At 38.8% G+C, this 16,770-nt stretch overlaps 2 protein-coding genes and 1 pseudogene across 2 annotated transcripts; 2 read left to right on the top strand and 1 right to left on the bottom strand.

The window, feature by feature from the left end:
- Positions 1–8,351: 8,351 nt before the first annotated feature.
- On the top strand, positions 8,352–9,712 carry LOC122662281 (probable xyloglucan endotransglucosylase/hydrolase protein 23). The gene is made up of 3 exons (XM_043857871.1): positions 8,352–8,714; positions 8,826–9,019; positions 9,136–9,712. The coding sequence occupies exons 1-3, from the start codon at positions 8,427–8,429 to the stop codon at positions 9,545–9,547; spliced, it is 894 nt and encodes a 297-aa protein (XP_043713806.1). The 5' UTR covers positions 8,352–8,426; the 3' UTR covers positions 9,548–9,712.
- A 1,784-nt stretch (positions 9,713–11,496) lies between these two features.
- Positions 11,497–14,400, bottom strand: LOC122662879 (xyloglucan endotransglucosylase/hydrolase protein 22-like). Its single transcript, XM_043858586.1, has 4 exons — positions 14,376–14,400; positions 12,687–13,021; positions 12,017–12,210; positions 11,497–11,908 (listed from the first exon to the last, which is right to left on the bottom strand). Exons 1-4 carry the CDS (start codon positions 14,398–14,400, stop codon positions 11,497–11,499), a joined length of 966 nt encoding a protein of 321 aa, XP_043714521.1.
- Positions 14,401–14,579: 179 nt separating this feature from the next.
- LOC122662283 lies at positions 14,580–14,918 on the top strand (annotated as a pseudogene).
- The last annotated feature ends 1,852 nt before the right edge of the window (positions 14,919–16,770 follow it).

Raw genomic sequence — 16,770 nt, 5'->3', positions numbered from 1 at the left:
GACTTAACTGCTAAGGCCTAAAGGAGTGGACTAAGTCAATATAAAATAAAAAAATAAGGGGTGTCTGGGATATTTTGACCACGTATGGTAAGTTTCTGAGATATTGAATACTTTTAGGGGGTATCCGTGAAATTTTCCCAAAATAAAATTATAATTGGGGCTTTTTCTAGTCTTCATTCGATTTTCTTTTTTGGATTTCTCCGTTGAATTCGATTTTGCTAGGGGTGTGTCGTTTAGATTAAGTCTTTTTCCTTCATCAACTTCTTCTTTTCTTTCTCCGAATCAGTTCGAACTTCCTACTGAGGCAAGGAGTTGATGATCTTCAATTTTCCGGGTTTCATTCAATGTTAAATTTGATGGACTTGCACCGTTTTTTATTTGGGTTTTCTCTGATATATGGGTTCTGGAGGGCTGTTCTTTGCCAAAGAGAAGGAGAGGGGCAACGTTGCAGGGGGTTTGGGTGTGCGAGGGAGACGAAGAAGAAAATGAGAGAAACGAAAAAACAAAAAAAAGGAAAAAAGGCTTACTAGTAGGGATGTAAATGAATAGTCAAAATCCGTTTCCGTATCCGTGTCCGTATCCGTTTAGCACTATCCGAATCCATCCGAAAGCTGAACGGATGCGGATACGGATAGGCTATAGTTATCCGAAAAGCTATATTTACATGTAAACGGATAAAATATTCGATCCATATCCGTGTCCATATCCGTTTAGCACTATCCGAATCCGTCCGATAGCTAATCGGATGCGGATGCGGATATAGCACTATCCAAGCCGAATCCGATCCGTTTACAGCCCTACTTACTAGATCCCAAATCATCAACCCCCACCACCTCCAGACATGCATATCGCCTGCCTTAAACCACCGAATTCTACAGGTAACCTTGTCAAAAAGTTTCAAACGAACAAATTAAGAAGTTTCCATTCTCTGCTGCTTCCCATCTGTAGATCTAGGTTGCAGATCCAGTTTTCTGTTTTTGCTTTGTGTTTCTGCTCTGAGGTGTTACCATCTTGTCTTGCTTTTTTTGTTTGGATTTTGTTTTACTTTTTTTGTTCTTCGATCAGAGTAATGTTGCGGTCATTACTCGTGAATTCGGGCTTTTGAGTTGCAGTTTCTTGTAGATGGGTTTTGGGATGCAGGTCGATAGCTGGAGAAGAAGACGTGGGAGAGCCGATTGTAGGTTAAAAATTCAACGGTTAAGATCGATTGATTAAATCTCAACGATTGAGATTTGATCGGTGCGCTTAGTGTTGCGCTTAAGCGACTTTCTCTGTCGGGCTGCGACTTTTTCTCCTAAAATATAATCCATAAAAATAGAAAATAATCTCTCTACCCACTACACCTCAAATTACCCTTTCAATGTGCAATCCCAACAAAATGGGAAAAATTACCCACTATCCTATCCGTCAAAAAGGCTGCCTACTCTAACTAAAACCTAATTAACTAGAGTTATTTTTATTAATAAATAAAACGAAAAACAGAAACGTAATATTTCCTCCCCCCTTAAATTCGATCTTGTACCCAAGACCTTCCACTAAAATTAATTCTTCAACCATGGTCCATAATAATGTCACCATCCTCCTCCTCGAAGCAAGCTTCGATTAAAGACAGCTTCTTGCATCAATGTCTTGGGATCTACTTCTCTTTGCAATTATAACACAACCCCTTAGCGTGTCTCTCTGACAATTCAATTTGAGACATCCTTGTAATAGGAAGAATTGAATGGCTAGTGGTTTCTTCTTTATTAGTTGATGTATTAATGTATTATCCTTGATGCCCAAAGACACCGCATGAATAGGAAACAAATTGCAAGCCTCAAAGAGTCGTGCGATGCTAATGGCCCTTGATAGAGACGTGGGTCCATTGACATGCACATCCATTCTCATGCTCTTGTGTAGTCTGCTCACGAAGCAACTGACTTGACGAGCTTGAGGGAGATGCCCCACCTTAGACAACAACTTCTTAAATTGAGTTTGGTAATCATGTACTGACCCCGTTTGCTATAATTTGATGAGCTCGCCAATAATTAAAGAATTGATTTGCACGTAATGGGAGTGGGGCCCTTCTTTAAATTTATCCCAAGAGATGGAAGTCCTTTCTTGTTTCAGCAGCTGAAACCAGAGGTGAGCTTCTCCTTCAAGATGGAAAGATGCTAGTGATACTCTCTTGCATTCAACTGAAAAAATTGTTCGACCCTGCAAAACCAGCTTGTTGGGTCTTCGTCGCTGTTGAAACGAGGAAAGTCCAGCTTCACCATTTTGGGGGTGTAAGAACTGTGTCATAGCCACCTTGCGGAGAGTGGCTTCCATATGACTTTGCTGGTCCGTGAGAACTTTCTCCAATTTCTCTTGTTGGGTGAGCCGCCATTCGGTCTATCCAAACGTCAAGTTGTTTGAAAAACTCATCCATTTTGTGCATAACTTCTTGCTAACCTGTGGACTGTACGTGAGTCCATAGTTTTCTCAACTTGTTCGATTCTTTGTTCCATGCCTAAGCTTTGACACCCCTTTGGTACGAATACGAACCGGGAAGAACTACTCATCATAGTCGTACTTATCTTGAATAAGAGTCAAAAGAAAAGATATAAAAAAAATGACAGAAATTGGTCTAACAGTGGAAACACTTACGTGTTGGTTGGATTCAAAAGCTTACCCTTCCAACAATTTTATTTTATTAAATACTATTCCAACATTCCAATCCAAACATTGAAATACAATCCCAAAAAAATATGAAATAATCTTTCTACCTACTACAACCTAGACTACCCACTACACCTCGCATAACCTTTCCAATGTGCTATCCCAACAAAATAGGAATAACAATCAGCTATAGATTGGTCTTGTTCTATTCCATGACTTCATGACATTTGTTTGTCTAAAGCTATACTGCTATAGGCTATTCACATGGCTCTTTTATTTAGTAAATTCCTTTTTTACCTAAAAAAACAAAACAAAAAGATATTTAGTTTAGGAGACATTAGCCATTAGTATATTGAAACACATAATGTTTGACTGCAATGATAAGAACTTCTCAGGTATGGGGATTTATTATAATTTTCTAATAAGGAAAAAAAAATTTTAACACAATTGACAGTAATCCATTCAAGATTCTCGATCATGTGATCAAGTTCAATATACACACAATGTATGTACTCATACTTATGTCTCAGGATGTCCATTCCTAATAACACACAATGCAACAATCATATGGACATAATGCCCAGTTCTATACTTAACTGTGAACAACATTTGGTTAAAACTTAAGGACAACATCCACTCATTTTCATCGTTCAAATTAAATCAATATTACTTTATATCGATTTGATGGACACTCTTCCAAACACTCCTTTCCTTACTGCTTGAATGGTGGAAGAACTTTGCTGACAGGGATTTGTAGTTCTTCCTTGTGGGGAGCGCGAGATCAAATGGAGCCGGCAAACCCACCATTAAATGCTAAACGATCAAAGTATTGTTTGTGCATACATTTGAGAGACACACTCAATCTCTACTTTCCCAACCTATTATTGGAGTGACACACTCAATCTCCCCATTCCCAATAATTTCTTCTCTTTCACTTTGTCTGTGCATGTACAATGAACACTAGGGCATGGGTTGCTTCTAGAATGAATGTTCATCATCATTAGTTGCCCTCAAGGGCTAAGATTGTTGGACTTCTCACTGCTCTGTTTCGATATGTTGTTGCTCATGTTCTATACCATGTTGCCGGTAAATAGGAAAAATGGTTGAGAACGTATAGAGATATTGAGGAATAAATTATGTATTATGTTATTGATTGAATATTAATGTATTTGTAGAACCACAGAATAATCCTACATTGTCTGAGGATGTGCCATGGAATGCGTATATAAACTATGACCTTCTTACTTGGCATGACACATTTTAAAGCCATGAGACCCACCCACCAAAGCGAACAATATCGTGCCATCAATAGAGCCGGGTTCATGGCACTTCATTGGCATCAGACCAAGGGATGGATTTCACTGTAGAGAATATATTCATAGTGGAAGCGTAGATGTAGAACCATAGAATAATCCCACATCTCCTAAAGATGTGCCATAGAATGTACATATATATTATAACTCCTTGTTTGATATGACGCGTTTTAAAGCTATGAATCCACTTGTCAAAGCAAACAATATTATGCCATTAATGGGGCCCGATATGTAACATTTCAGTATTTACATGTAAAGAACAAAACATAGTAGGGTTGTGTGTGCATGAGTTTAGATAAGAGAGAAGAGAAGTAGTTGAGATGAGATACAATTGTGAGTAAATAAGAGATAAGAGAGAGTAGTCCATCTAGGGTGGGCGTCGTGCGTGCATGAGTGGAGGAGTCCGGGTAGGTTCCAACAAGAGCATTTAATCTGGAATAAGGAGAGAAGATCCCTACTGAGTACTGATTAAATGGTTCTTTAGCAAGATTTGGTATCTTCTAGTTGCTTGTACAATATCTACTCTTGTTTCAACCATCTTTAGCTCGCTCTTACACGAGAGAAAACAAAGACGGTGTTTTCACTTCATTCTTTTTAGCGTTTGAATGATACCTCTGTAACACCGTCTTTTAATTGCCTTTGTCTTATTCTCAAAAGATCTTTAAGTTAGGGATATAAAAGGATTTTCAAAAATTATTTAAAGGTGACATGTCATTATGTCATTGTCATGAATATATTTTGAGTACACATGTGAAATGACAATATTAATTCTCATTGGAAAAAAATTGTATTAATACTTAAAAGGTAAAAAATAAAATTAAAAATTATTTGACACTTTGAGGGGTGTCAATAAAAAATCAAATTCTAAATACACTTAAAGTAAGGTTATAATTTATTTAACATCTTAAGAGGATGTCAATAAAAAATCAAATTCTAAATACACACACAAGTTCTGATTTGATGTATGCTTGAAAAGTGGCCTCATGTGGGAATCGGTTTAAACCCATGCCCTAGTCAGGTTTCAATCCTAAGTTAATGAGGCAATGACTATCATTAGCCTACACTTAGTCTATATTTATTAAAACTATCCTACCTTAGACTTCTTTTCTGAAACTATCCTGCATTTAAATTTTTACATCTCTTTCTACCCTCATGTTTTTAAATACCCAGATTACCTTTCCTTTTCACCTAATATCTGCTAATCTATTTAACCTACCATTCATCTTCTACAAAGCACCCACCCACTTCTTCTCTCTCCTGTTTTTTACTCCATTCAGTTGTTTTGTTTTTTGTTTTTTCTTCAATTTTTCTATTTAATTAATTTTTTATTCAATATTTCATCCTCATCGTTCTTCTTCGAACAAATCATGCTTCTAAGTATCGGTATCATATCACCCGTAATGGGTGATACATACCGGCTTTGCTAGTCACCAATACTGATACCGCATCGGTAGCATAGTACGAACAAGGGGTAAAATGGTCAGAAAACTCATTCCTTAAGGAGATCCAGGGGTAATTTTGTCCGATACAGCCGATCCAGGACGATATTGTATCGGTTTTGCAGGTTACCAATACCCGTTCTAATACCGTGCACTAAAACCATGAAACAGATCGACTCTCTTCAAAGCACCCCACTTCTTCTCTCTCTTCCTCTTTTTTATTCAATTTACTTTTTACAATTTTTTAAGAGAGTCGATCTGTTCCATGGTCTTAGTGCATGGTATCGGAATGGGTATCGGTAGCATGCAAAATCGATATGATACAGATATAGCATCGGCCTGGATCGGCTGTATCTGGCAATTATCCCTGAATCTCCTTAAAAATGAGTTTTCTGACCATTTTACCCCTTATCCGTACTATGCTACCAATACGGTATCTGCACAGTATCGGTATCAGTGACTAGCAAAACCGGTATGCATCATCCGATATGGGCGATACGATACCGATAGGTAGAACCATGATCTGTTCGAAGAAGAACGATGAGGATGAAATATTGAATAAAAATTAATTAAATAGAAAAATTGAAGAATAAACAAAAAAAAATAACCGAATGGAATAAAAAATGGGAGATAGAAGAAGCGGGTGGGTGCTTTCATTTTTAACTATTTTAATGACAAAAATAGTAAAAAGTAGAAGATGAATGTTAGGTTAAATAGATTAGCAAGTTAATAGGTGAAAAGGAAGGGTAATCTGGGTATTTAAAAACATGAGGGTAGAAGAAGATATAAAAGTTTAAGGGTTTTTGTCAAATGCCCATTTGTCCAAATGCCTCTTTACAATTTTTCTAATCCTAAACTCCCTCTTATTTTCAACAAATTGTAGCATTTTGGTCCAGTCCATTAATTTGGGACGTTAGACGTTAGTTTTAGGGAGTGTAATGACCAAAATGCCCTTGTGATCAAATCCAATAAAAATTAAAAAGTAAAATGACCAAATTGCCCTCATCTTCCCCAAATGGTTTAGGGTTTGAAACCGAAAATCAAACCCTAAACCATTTGGGGAAGATGAATCCCAAAACGGTTAGGGTTTGAACCCATCTGGAAAGCAAGGGATCAGAAGATCAAAATGGTGGATTCCGAGACCACACCACTGCTTGTAAGTTATTGTTGATTTGAATATCAAACCAGACCTTGCAGCTGATTATTTTCTCTGTTCCTGCTGCTAGTCCGAGTGTATTGATCTCTGCAAACTGAAGGCCTTTGCTGCTGATATTTTGGGATTGAAATATCCCCCTGAGGAGTCACACTCGACCAGCATTTGAAGGAGATTTGACCTCAGATCTGGGAGATATTAAAATCTCCCATCACTGCCTACGGCTGACTTGTCCCCAAGTTTTCCTCTGCTGCAACTTTGAAGAGCTATATCTTAGCAATCACCTATTGGAATTGGGTGATATTTGGAGCCTAGGACCTTCACATAGAAACCAACACTCTACTTGAAGTAGGTTGTCTTTGGATCACTGCAAGGGCTGATGCCAGATTTCTCCTTTGGTGATCTAAATTAGGGAAGTTTTGCAACTGCAGTTCCAGCCATCAATTGAACCTGATTTTTGAAGAGCTGATTCACCATATGATTCTTTCCATTTGATGGTAACTTCCTCCCTAATCCATTGACTGATACTGTGGTATTTAATTCCAAGTTTAAATCTGAAAATAGACTCTATTCTGAGCATGCGATTGTTGAATGGGAAATGGGAAATGTCGAGTGAAATATGCTTCATAAACGAAAGTGCTTTCTCCATTTACAGTGAAATTTATTCATTTTTCAAGGTTTATCTTTATGCATTTGGGAGGAGAGCCAGAACCTACAAAGCATACAAATTTTGTTAGATGACATCTGTTGGTTACTTGGTTGCCTGAATGGATTTAAAAGTTCCCAATTTTGAGCGCCCAGTATCGTATCCAATTTCATGTGTTGATATTATAAATCCCAGCTCTCTTGTGATGTTTGCATTTATCAAACTTTGAAACTGTGTCTTCATTTTCGTTGAGCGCCCAGTATTGTATCCAATTTCTTCTTCTGATCCTTCGCTTTCCAGACGGGTTCAAATTCTATCTGATTTGGGAAAAAAAATTTCAGTTTCAAACCCATTTGGGGAAGACGAGGGCAATTTGATCCATTTAATCTTTAATTTTGATGGATTTTTATTAGAGGGGCATTTTGATCATTACATTCCTTAAAACTAATGTCTAATGTCCCAAACTATAAGATTGGACCAAAATGCTATAATTTGTTGAAAATAAATGGGAGTTTAGGATTAGAAAAGCTGTTAAGGGGCTTTTAGACAAATGAGCATTTTTAAGGGGGCATTTGACAAAAACCTAAAATTTAAAAATAAGGTAGTATTAAAAAAAAAAATTAAGATAGGATAGTTTTAATAAATATAGGGTAAGTATAGAATAGTGATAATAATTGCCCCTAAGTTAATCCTCCCAAGTGGTGGTGGTTGTTGACTTCCTGTCGTCCAATAAGGGATGCCGGTGCTTACCAAACAAAAAACGTTACAAATAATAAGCATGGGTTGGCCATCGTCCCATTGACTCATGGTCTCATGGGGTCCCTCATGGGGCTGTTAGCGGCAACTGGGAAGCAGCTTCCTGATTTCGCCTCCAAGTCGGCAACTCTCATTGGATGGAGTCATGGAGGGCCCACCCGCCCAGTGCACCACGCGTGATAGTAAATATTCAAACTAATTAGTTTGGGAAGGGAATAGTATCAGAACCTTTCCTTTCCAGCTGTTGTTACTCGCAAATCGCATCCAACTGTGAACAGCTCAACTTCCGATCCCATGAATTTTCCAGTGCCTTTCTTCGCTTCACCACTTCACCTCTCTCGTCTACCTATGCTTCCCTCTCGTGTATATATAGATATATGTATACACTTTACACAGCAACCACAACAACTCGGTTCTCACTGCAGACTTATATCAAACAACTTTCCTCCTTAGTTCAACATCCACACTCTGTGTCTCTCATGGCTGCTTCTTTTTCATCTTCCTTCACTGTTTCACTAGTGTTGGTGTCTGTCCTACTGGGCATCTCTTTAATGGCTGTCTCTGCAAGTAATTTCTACCAAGATTTCGCCATCACTTGGGGCGATGGCCGTGCCAAGATGCTCAACAATGGGGACCTTCTCACTCTCTCCCTTGACAAGGCTTCCGGCTCTGGTTTCCAATCCAATAACGAATATCTGTTTGGGAAAATTGATATGCAGCTCAAGCTCGTTCCTGGCAACTCGGCTGGCACTGTCACCGCCTATTATGTAAGCTTCCATTTACTTACTCTTCCATTTAGTTAAGCTCTTCCCATATAAAATTTCCATCTTCCTTATCATCCTCAATATCTCAAATTCAAAAGTGGAATTCTGTTGCAGTTATCTTCAAAGGGGGCATCGTGGGATGAAATCGACTTCGAATTCTTGGGGAACCTCAGTGGAGATCCTTACATTCTTCACACTAACGTGTTCAGTCAAGGCAAAGGCAACAGAGAGCAGCAGTTCTATCTCTGGTTCGACCCAACCGCCGACTTCCACACCTACTCCATCCTCTGGAATCCCCAACGAATCATGTAAGCTTTACTCATTAATCCATCCATCAAAAGTAAAAAAAATTTAATCTATCAAGTACCATTTTCAGTGCTATTTCTGATCTGATTAGTATATTAATTTGTGTTCTTACTTTCAGATTCTCTGTGGATGGAACTCCCATAAGAGAGTTCAAGAACTTAGAGTCAAAGGGCATTCCCTTCCCAAAGAACCAACCCATGAGGATCTATTCCAGTCTCTGGAATGCGGATGACTGGGCTACCAGGGGTGGGCTCATCAAAACCGACTGGACACAAGCTCCCTTCACTGCTTCCTACCGCAACTTCAATGCCAATGCTTGTGTTTGGTCTTCTGGGTCGTCTTCTTGCAACTCTAATTCTCCCTCCTCTGCATCTGGCAACAACAACAATAGCTGGTTCTCGCAAGAGCTGGATTCGACAAACCAACAGAGATTGGAATGGGTTCAGAAAAACTACATGATCTACAACTACTGCACCGACACGAAACGCTTTTCTCAGGGTCTTCCTCTAGAATGTACCACCACCAGTTAATCTTAGATGTATATATATACACGCAGAGACTCCACGATCTACATCAAGGAACAGGAGTACTCGTTCCTGTTATTCATTCGTTGATTCATTTTTTTCCCCATCTGTGAAATCCATGTACCCAAATTCATTTATTTGTTATACTTGTTTGTTGCCTTTCCAACAACACCAAACAACTACTCTCATCGTGTAATGCAATCTTCAAAATGATATGGTAATTTTTTGTTCTTGGTATCCAAACGTAGCCTTTCAACAGGAACTTGAATTTGCTATAACTACTATTCCTGCACTCCCTATTCCATATAAGGGCTGCTGCTAGCCTGCTATTATGCCATTCCTGTGATTAAAGGGATCAAGAATCACTATCATCCGACAATGAATGTGATATGGGTCAAGCCCAGCCCATATGTATTTGAAATGACTTTAGGATTCAAAACACCAACATGGCTCAACATCTACGAATACATTGTTGTGGTGTAACATTATGGTTGTCGAGCCATGGCAGATAAGTTCATCTCTCAATATATATATTTATATATATATATTTTTTTCTAAAGTTCAGTTAAAAAAAATATTAAAAACATAAAAATAGATGTACAACATTAACATCAAGGCATGCCCAATCGGCTAAAATAAAAGTCTTGAATCTCCTTCACCTTTGATATTGACATAAGTAGAGAACAAAACTAATAAACTTTGAAGCTGAGGATCCACCTTCGACATTGTCATCAACAAATTACCTTAATTAGACAAATAAAAACAAGATGCATCCATTACACATCAAAGCGGAATCTTGATATTCTGAGAACCCCAAATAATATCGTAAGTGATAAAATTGGAGTAATGAGGCCAATAATAAGAGACATGAAGAGTCGCTCCTTTCCTTGCGAACAAATCCACTGCTAAATTCCCTTCCCTATAGCAGTGTGTAATCTTCCAAGTTATGTAAGAAAGCAATTGGCAATAGTAATTCCAATGTTGTGAAAAAATCCAAGGAATGGATTCCATTTGAATGGAAACCACAACATTGGAGTTGGATTCCACCCATAGATGATTAATACTTTTCTCATTGGCCAGCTTAATACCAGTGAAGAAAGCTGAGAACTTTACAAAATAATTTGAGTGTACACCCAAATATTGAGTGAAACAGCCTTGAGGATCGTCTATAGTAAATATATTGAGGTAAAATTGTAATTGTGTGGGGATTAGGGTTTTTGGATTCTTTATATATTATCTTTGTATGGAAAACCCTCGTAACAAGCAAAGGGGAAATTGCTTTGTAAGGTGGAGAGTGGTGTAGAAAGTTTTCAAGTTTAGTAAAAAAATCTCTGGTTCTCTTAGGTGGATGTAGGCATTCATATCGAACCACGTTAAATTCCTCATATAGTATGATTGTTTGCTTAGTTTCTTCCCCGTAGTTGCCCATCCATCCCCAACACAAATAAGATTGTCTGGCCGAGTATGGATTTATAATTAAGCAAAGGACCAGGCCTCTAAAAATCAAAACTGAAACAGAGCTCCATATTGTGTCTGGCCATGGTTTGGGCTACAGCTCAAGCATGGTGACCTTGGTAGTGTCAAATTCTGAGATTCTATAATTGGGAACCAGATCATGGATAAATAAATCCATGCCTTCCTATCTATTGATGAACTCAATCAGTAATTAAATCAATTTTATTTTATTTTATTGCCATTCATTTTACAAAATTAAGTCTCTCAATAAGTTTCAGAAATCTATATATTCACAAATACTGTGTTTCTCATGGTATATGATATACATAAAAATATACTCATATAGTTGTCGATACAACTACGAGGTCCTTTGACATTGTATGACCAAGTGGACCCTCATCATCAATGCCATTCATAATATCGCGATTGAAGAAGACCGACCTAGCTCTGTCGACTGTTACAGCTCACCATCCACTCAGTTGGATCCTCGGCTGTTACAACTATGGCCTATAAGCCGTTGTATTAATGGAGCACTCTGGAGGAAGGCCTTGAGGGAATCGGTTGGTATCAGTGCAATAGTTATAAACCATATAGTTCTTTTGCACCCATTTGAGTTTACTTGAATCCATCTCTTGATACATCCAAGTATTATTCTTTGACGAAGAAGAAGCACATGAAGATGATGAAGAACTACCAGAGGACCAAACACAACCATCAGCTTTATATTTTCCATAGGAAGCTGTGAAGGGAGCTTGAGTCCAATCTGTCTTCACAAGTCCTCCCCTTGTAGCCCAATCTTCTGCATCCCAAATGCTACCATAAACTCTCATTGGTTGGTTCTTTGGGTAAGGAACACCAGTACTTGACTCTGCATTCTTGAATTCTCTTATAGGAATTCCATCCACATAGAAACTGAAAAAGATGATGATAAACCAAATCAAGTTTGGGAAAAATAATTGAAACCCAAGACTCGAAAGATAGAAAAATCCCTCGGGGAAGATCTCAGCGAGTTCTACTTACACAATGTGAAGAGGGTTCCATAGGATAGAATAGTTGTGGAAGTCCTTAGTTGGATCGAACCAGAGATAGAACTGTTGTTCTCTATTCCCTTTCCCCTGTGTGTAGATATTAGTGTGAACAATATAAGGGTCTCCACTCAGATTTCCAAGGAATTCGAAGTCAATCTCGTCATGGTTTGAACCTTGAGATGATAACTGCAACACAATCAATTTAAAAAGAACATTGACTGTTAGAATAAACACCAAACAAAACACGAACAAAAACGAAAAACAGAGTAAGATGACACAAATATTTAACGTGGTTCACACACAAATATGATATGCTACGTTCATGGGCAAAGGCGAAGATGTTTCACTATGTAAAATCGGAGACAGTGACAATGGACATCTCTCAAGAACACCCAAAAACTCTCTCCCAAAAACCCTAAATTGGAAACTCCAACTCTCACTCACTTTACAACAAAACGGGTAAAAAAATTTAAATACTCCTCCATGGGATCGGCCCAAGCCCTCCGCTACCATCACAGATTTCAAAATAAATTCCATTCGGATCGCCATAAAAAATGTCAGAGCAGGTCATTCTTCGAAACGAGTACAAAAATTCGAGACATACATAACATTAACTACAAAGATACTTAAATGAAAATTAAAAAGAAGCTTGATAAACTCACATAGTAGGTGGTGACGGTGCCAGCTGAGTTGTTGGGGACAAGCTTGATCTGTATATTGAATAACCCAAAAAGGTATTGGGATTTGGATTGAAAGCCTGAACCAGAGGCCTTGTCAAGAGACAAAGTGAGAAGATCTCCATTGTTGAGTATTCTAGCTCGACCATCTCCCCAAGTGATGTCAATGTCTTGGTAGAAATTAGCTGCAGCAGAAGCTATGAAATAGCTTAGAAATAAATAAGCCAGCAACATAATTGAAGCTGATCTGAAAGTAAAGGAGGTAGTAGTAGTAGTAGGAAGGGAGGAAAGGCATTGAAGTGAAGCTTGAAAGGTTGTGTCTGTGTATGTACATGTCTGTGTGTTGTGTTCTATATATATAGGGGTGGGTGGTTATTGGGTTTGGTAGAAGTGGAGAAACCAATAGACCTGAACCAATGAGGGATTGGAAGCAGGGGAGGTGGGATTGGTGATGTTGTATTGTGGAGTATACAGGGGCATGACCTGGCAGTGGTAGTGGCTTCTGGAACCAAAGATTTGACACGTTTCCAGAACACGCGAGGTTTAAAGTTAAGGTCTAACGAGACATGATAAGATCATAGAGAGTGGGGGAGTAGGACCGTGGGGGTGCTCTATCTGGGTGGCCTTCTGCTATTTTCTGTCTGGGATCTGATTATTCTGATGGTGGACCTGCGGTCAACGGGTTTTTTTGGCTTTTGCTATGGAATTTGTGGGAGCAGGTTCCCTGATAGGCAGTGTGGCCCCTGCATCAGCATGGAATCCATGTTCCATGAGAGTGTGGGATTTCCATATTTTATGGGGAGGGGGGTTTCAGTTTGCACTCCTTTGTGTTTGGGCATAGGGTCTCACTGTTTTTCAGGATTGTAAACAGATGAATACGGATCAAACATAATCGGATTCGAACATCCTTTGATTGGATATGGATATCCCTAAATGGATACAGATGTGAATCAAATTCAGAATTTCCAACAATTTGCTCTTAATCCATTTCTCTCAGTTGTTTTGAGCCTTTTTCCTCATTCTCTGGAACCTATTGAATTTTCAAGAACTTTCAAGATCATTAGTAACTTAATTTTTAAATTTGTATCTTAATAATCGATGAGTTATAACAAACCGATTGAACCAATAGCTTTTCGGTCCGATTTTGATTTGAAAGACCCATTAACTTATGGATTGGTTTCAATTTAAACCACTACGTGCTACAGGCTCTGATTAGCACAGCCCAAAAACTGACCGATTGAAGAGAGGATTATTATCCTCTGTAATGCAAGCATCTAGCGGTGCACTACAGTGTGGCCCTAAGAGCTGGACCGTGAAAGAAGCTTCATCCAATACTACAAGCTTGATGCAAGATAGTTTTTTTTTTTTAATCTTTTTTTTTCTTCTCGACTTGGCACCAATCGAATTCTCAAGCCCACATCTTGGACAATGCAGATCAGAAACCCTTTAGTCCAAGTTGTGTGCCCTTTGACCAAAAAATAAAAAATAAAAAGTTGTGTGCCGCCAAATAATTCAGATCGCACACGTTTCTTCGTATTGGAGGCCAGAGAGACGGACACGCAAAGCGTCACATATGACCTAAACCATGACAGATCTTCTATTGGGCTTGAAAATAAAGAAGAATGGGCCTCTCTGGCTCTGGTGCAGGAAGTCGTGGCATCTCAAGATTCATACGGAGAATGCAATTTACAACCGCCATGGCCTATATCGTCTTCCATCACCATATTTCAGAAGCTTAAAAACCTTAAACCACCTTAAACCCCAATAATCTGTGTTGCCTTTGGAGGACGAATTGAACACCATCCAAAGGGAGAGAGATCGCCGAAGAAGAAATCCTTCTTTCAGTCAGGTGCGCTTATAAACCCTAATCTTCTTAAAGTCCCCCTGCATCCGATCTATTCTTCTTGGTTTCATCGATCGAACTTCATTTATTCGATTGAAAGGGAAGAAACAACAAATGTCGTACGATGATGTAGAAATCGAAGACATGGAGTGGAATGAAGATCTCAAGGCTTTTACCTACCCCGTGCCCATGTGGTGATTTGTTCCAGATCACCAAGGAGAAGCTAAGAATTGGGTAAGAAATCGCTCGTTGCCCTAGTTGCTCTCTTTACATAACCGTCATATACAATATCGAAGATTTCTTGGGAGAAGAATCCAACAAGAATATTAATCCTGAGCCTTCAAAACAGCAGTCCTTTGTTGTGGCATAGAAAATCTTATTTGGATCTTTGCACTCTTGGTAAGTTCCCTTTTATTGTTTTTTCTTCTTCTTCGTTCATGAGCAGCTTCTTCTTCGAATTTTACAATCTGTTTTTGTAAAATTGATAATTTCAGCAAAAATTAATAAAAATCAGTATAAAGGAAGGAGTTTTTTTTTTTTTTTGATGAAAACAAACTAATAATATATTAAACAATAGATACAGATATCTTACATTGTCCATGTTTAGCTAAATGGACGGCGAGCTGAACACACATATGCTTTTTACAATAGAAGGTGAGATTAGTAGCATTATCAGATGTATAGATAAGGTCCTTAAGTAGGTCCCAGGGCCAAGGCCTTGTGGTTGGGAACGGAAGAGCATCAGTGACCAGATGTGGCTCCAAAATGTTGGAAGATGTAAGATTACCAGCTTCAAAAAACTGCACGCGACCGTCAAATAATAAAATAAAAGTCCAACCTACTAATGTCAGTCCAGGATTATAGAATCCTCCACATATTAAAACAGGAAAATTAAGCACAGGGAAGCAATTAGAATTGTTAGCTAATAAAGTTTCATAGGGATTTTCAGATACAACCGGTTGCCCGGTAGGACTGTGCTGCCCAGACACGGTACTGCGTGCAAAGACCGCCTTACCCCCACTCGGGCAAGTCGTTTGGGCAAGGGTAAAGCGGACATTGCGTGCAACAACATGTCTGGGCAGCACGATCCTGCCGGGCAACTTGGCAGTAAAGGATCCAAATTAGATACAACCCGGGGGGAGATGGAAAGATTTTATTAGGGATAACAGGAGAGCTCATGGCTCAAGATTACAAAGGTCACAAAGCCATGGCACACAGCCATGGATTGGAAATAAGCTAAACCATCCCACACCCCCGATTGGGCCCTCCTTGCCAGGGAGTCAGCCACGTTGTTAATCTCCCTTGGAACATAGTTAAAACAGCAAGAACTAAAATAACTTGAGAGGTGTATAATTACCCGATGTTACATGAGTGTATTGACAAGGTTGTGGTGGAATCTGACGATTAGGACCTGGTCCTATTCCTCTAGGATCACTCAAAGCCCATCCATGTGAGATCACTAGCGTAGTCTAGGACATTCGCCAATTGACTTCTTATTTTGTGGTTTGTGATGTAATTCACTCATTTAGGGAGAGTAACATCGTGGTTGACTCCATAGCTTAGAGAGTCCTATCTTGTGCGTGCGAGACGATCTAGCCTAATTCTAATCATTGGATCCAAGACCTTTGTAACACGGACTCCATGGCTATTTGACGTTCTTGCTCTCAATAAATCCCTTTTAACAAAAAAAAAACAAAAAAGCAAAAAAAACCAAGGAGTGAAGAAGTAATCCCTTTTGATAAATAAGAGATAACTTTTGTATTGTTAGACTCTAGAACCACCTTCTCAAATCCCTCTAATGTAGCCTCCAGCAGAGATGATCGAATGGCAAAGGCCTCCCCAGTTGTAACCTCATTAAAAGAAGATGGAATTGAAACAGCATGTAGGAGACTCTGTTAGAGTCACAGTAGGTAATACCTAAACCACCATTCGATGTATTTGGAATCATACTTGCATTACAAATAATCTTGATCACACTCGATGATGGAGCACACCACTTCGAAATAGAAGTCGATGGCAGGGAAATGGACTCTCATGTGCCAAGATGACAATTTAACACAATAGGAAGGTTATTGGTTGTTGGGGATCACACCATGTCCTGTGTGGTATCTCTTTCTTACGTTCTAGCTTGTTAGTTATGTGGACAAGATGATTTGACAATTTCTTGGATAGATGGGAAATTCTCAATGTATGGGGTTTTCATTTTGTTTTTCAAGTCATTGATAG

This window comes from Telopea speciosissima, chromosome 5, assembly GCF_018873765.1.
Source record: "Telopea speciosissima isolate NSW1024214 ecotype Mountain lineage chromosome 5, Tspe_v1, whole genome shotgun sequence".
NCBI lineage: Eukaryota > Viridiplantae > Streptophyta > Magnoliopsida > Proteales > Proteaceae > Telopea > Telopea speciosissima.
The sequence above is the reverse complement of the archived record's forward strand: the minus strand, read 5'-3'. Positions and strand labels throughout refer to the sequence as shown.

Bases quoted from the DNA above. Each gene is read 5' to 3' on its own strand.
- LOC122662281 (XM_043857871.1), top strand. From the start codon at position 8,427: ATGGCTGCTTCTTTTTCATCTTCCTTCACTGTTTCACTAGTGTTGGTG. The intron at 8,715-8,825 runs GTAAGCTTCCAT...ATTCTGTTGCAG, and splicing joins GCACTGTCACCGCCTATTAT to TTATCTTCAAAGGGGGCATC. The intron at 9,020-9,135 runs GTAAGCTTTACT...TCTTACTTTCAG, and splicing joins TGGAATCCCCAACGAATCAT to ATTCTCTGTGGATGGAACTC.
- LOC122662879 (XM_043858586.1), bottom strand. From the start codon at position 14,400: ATGGCGGTTGTAAATTGCATTCTCC. The intron at 13,022-14,375 runs GTATGAATCTTG...GTACATACACAG, and splicing joins GGTTGTAAATTGCATTCTCC to ACACAACCTTTCAAGCTTCA. The intron at 12,211-12,686 runs GTGAGTTTATCA...ATTGTGTTGCAG, and splicing joins GCACCGTCACCACCTACTAT to TTATCATCTCAAGGTTCAAA.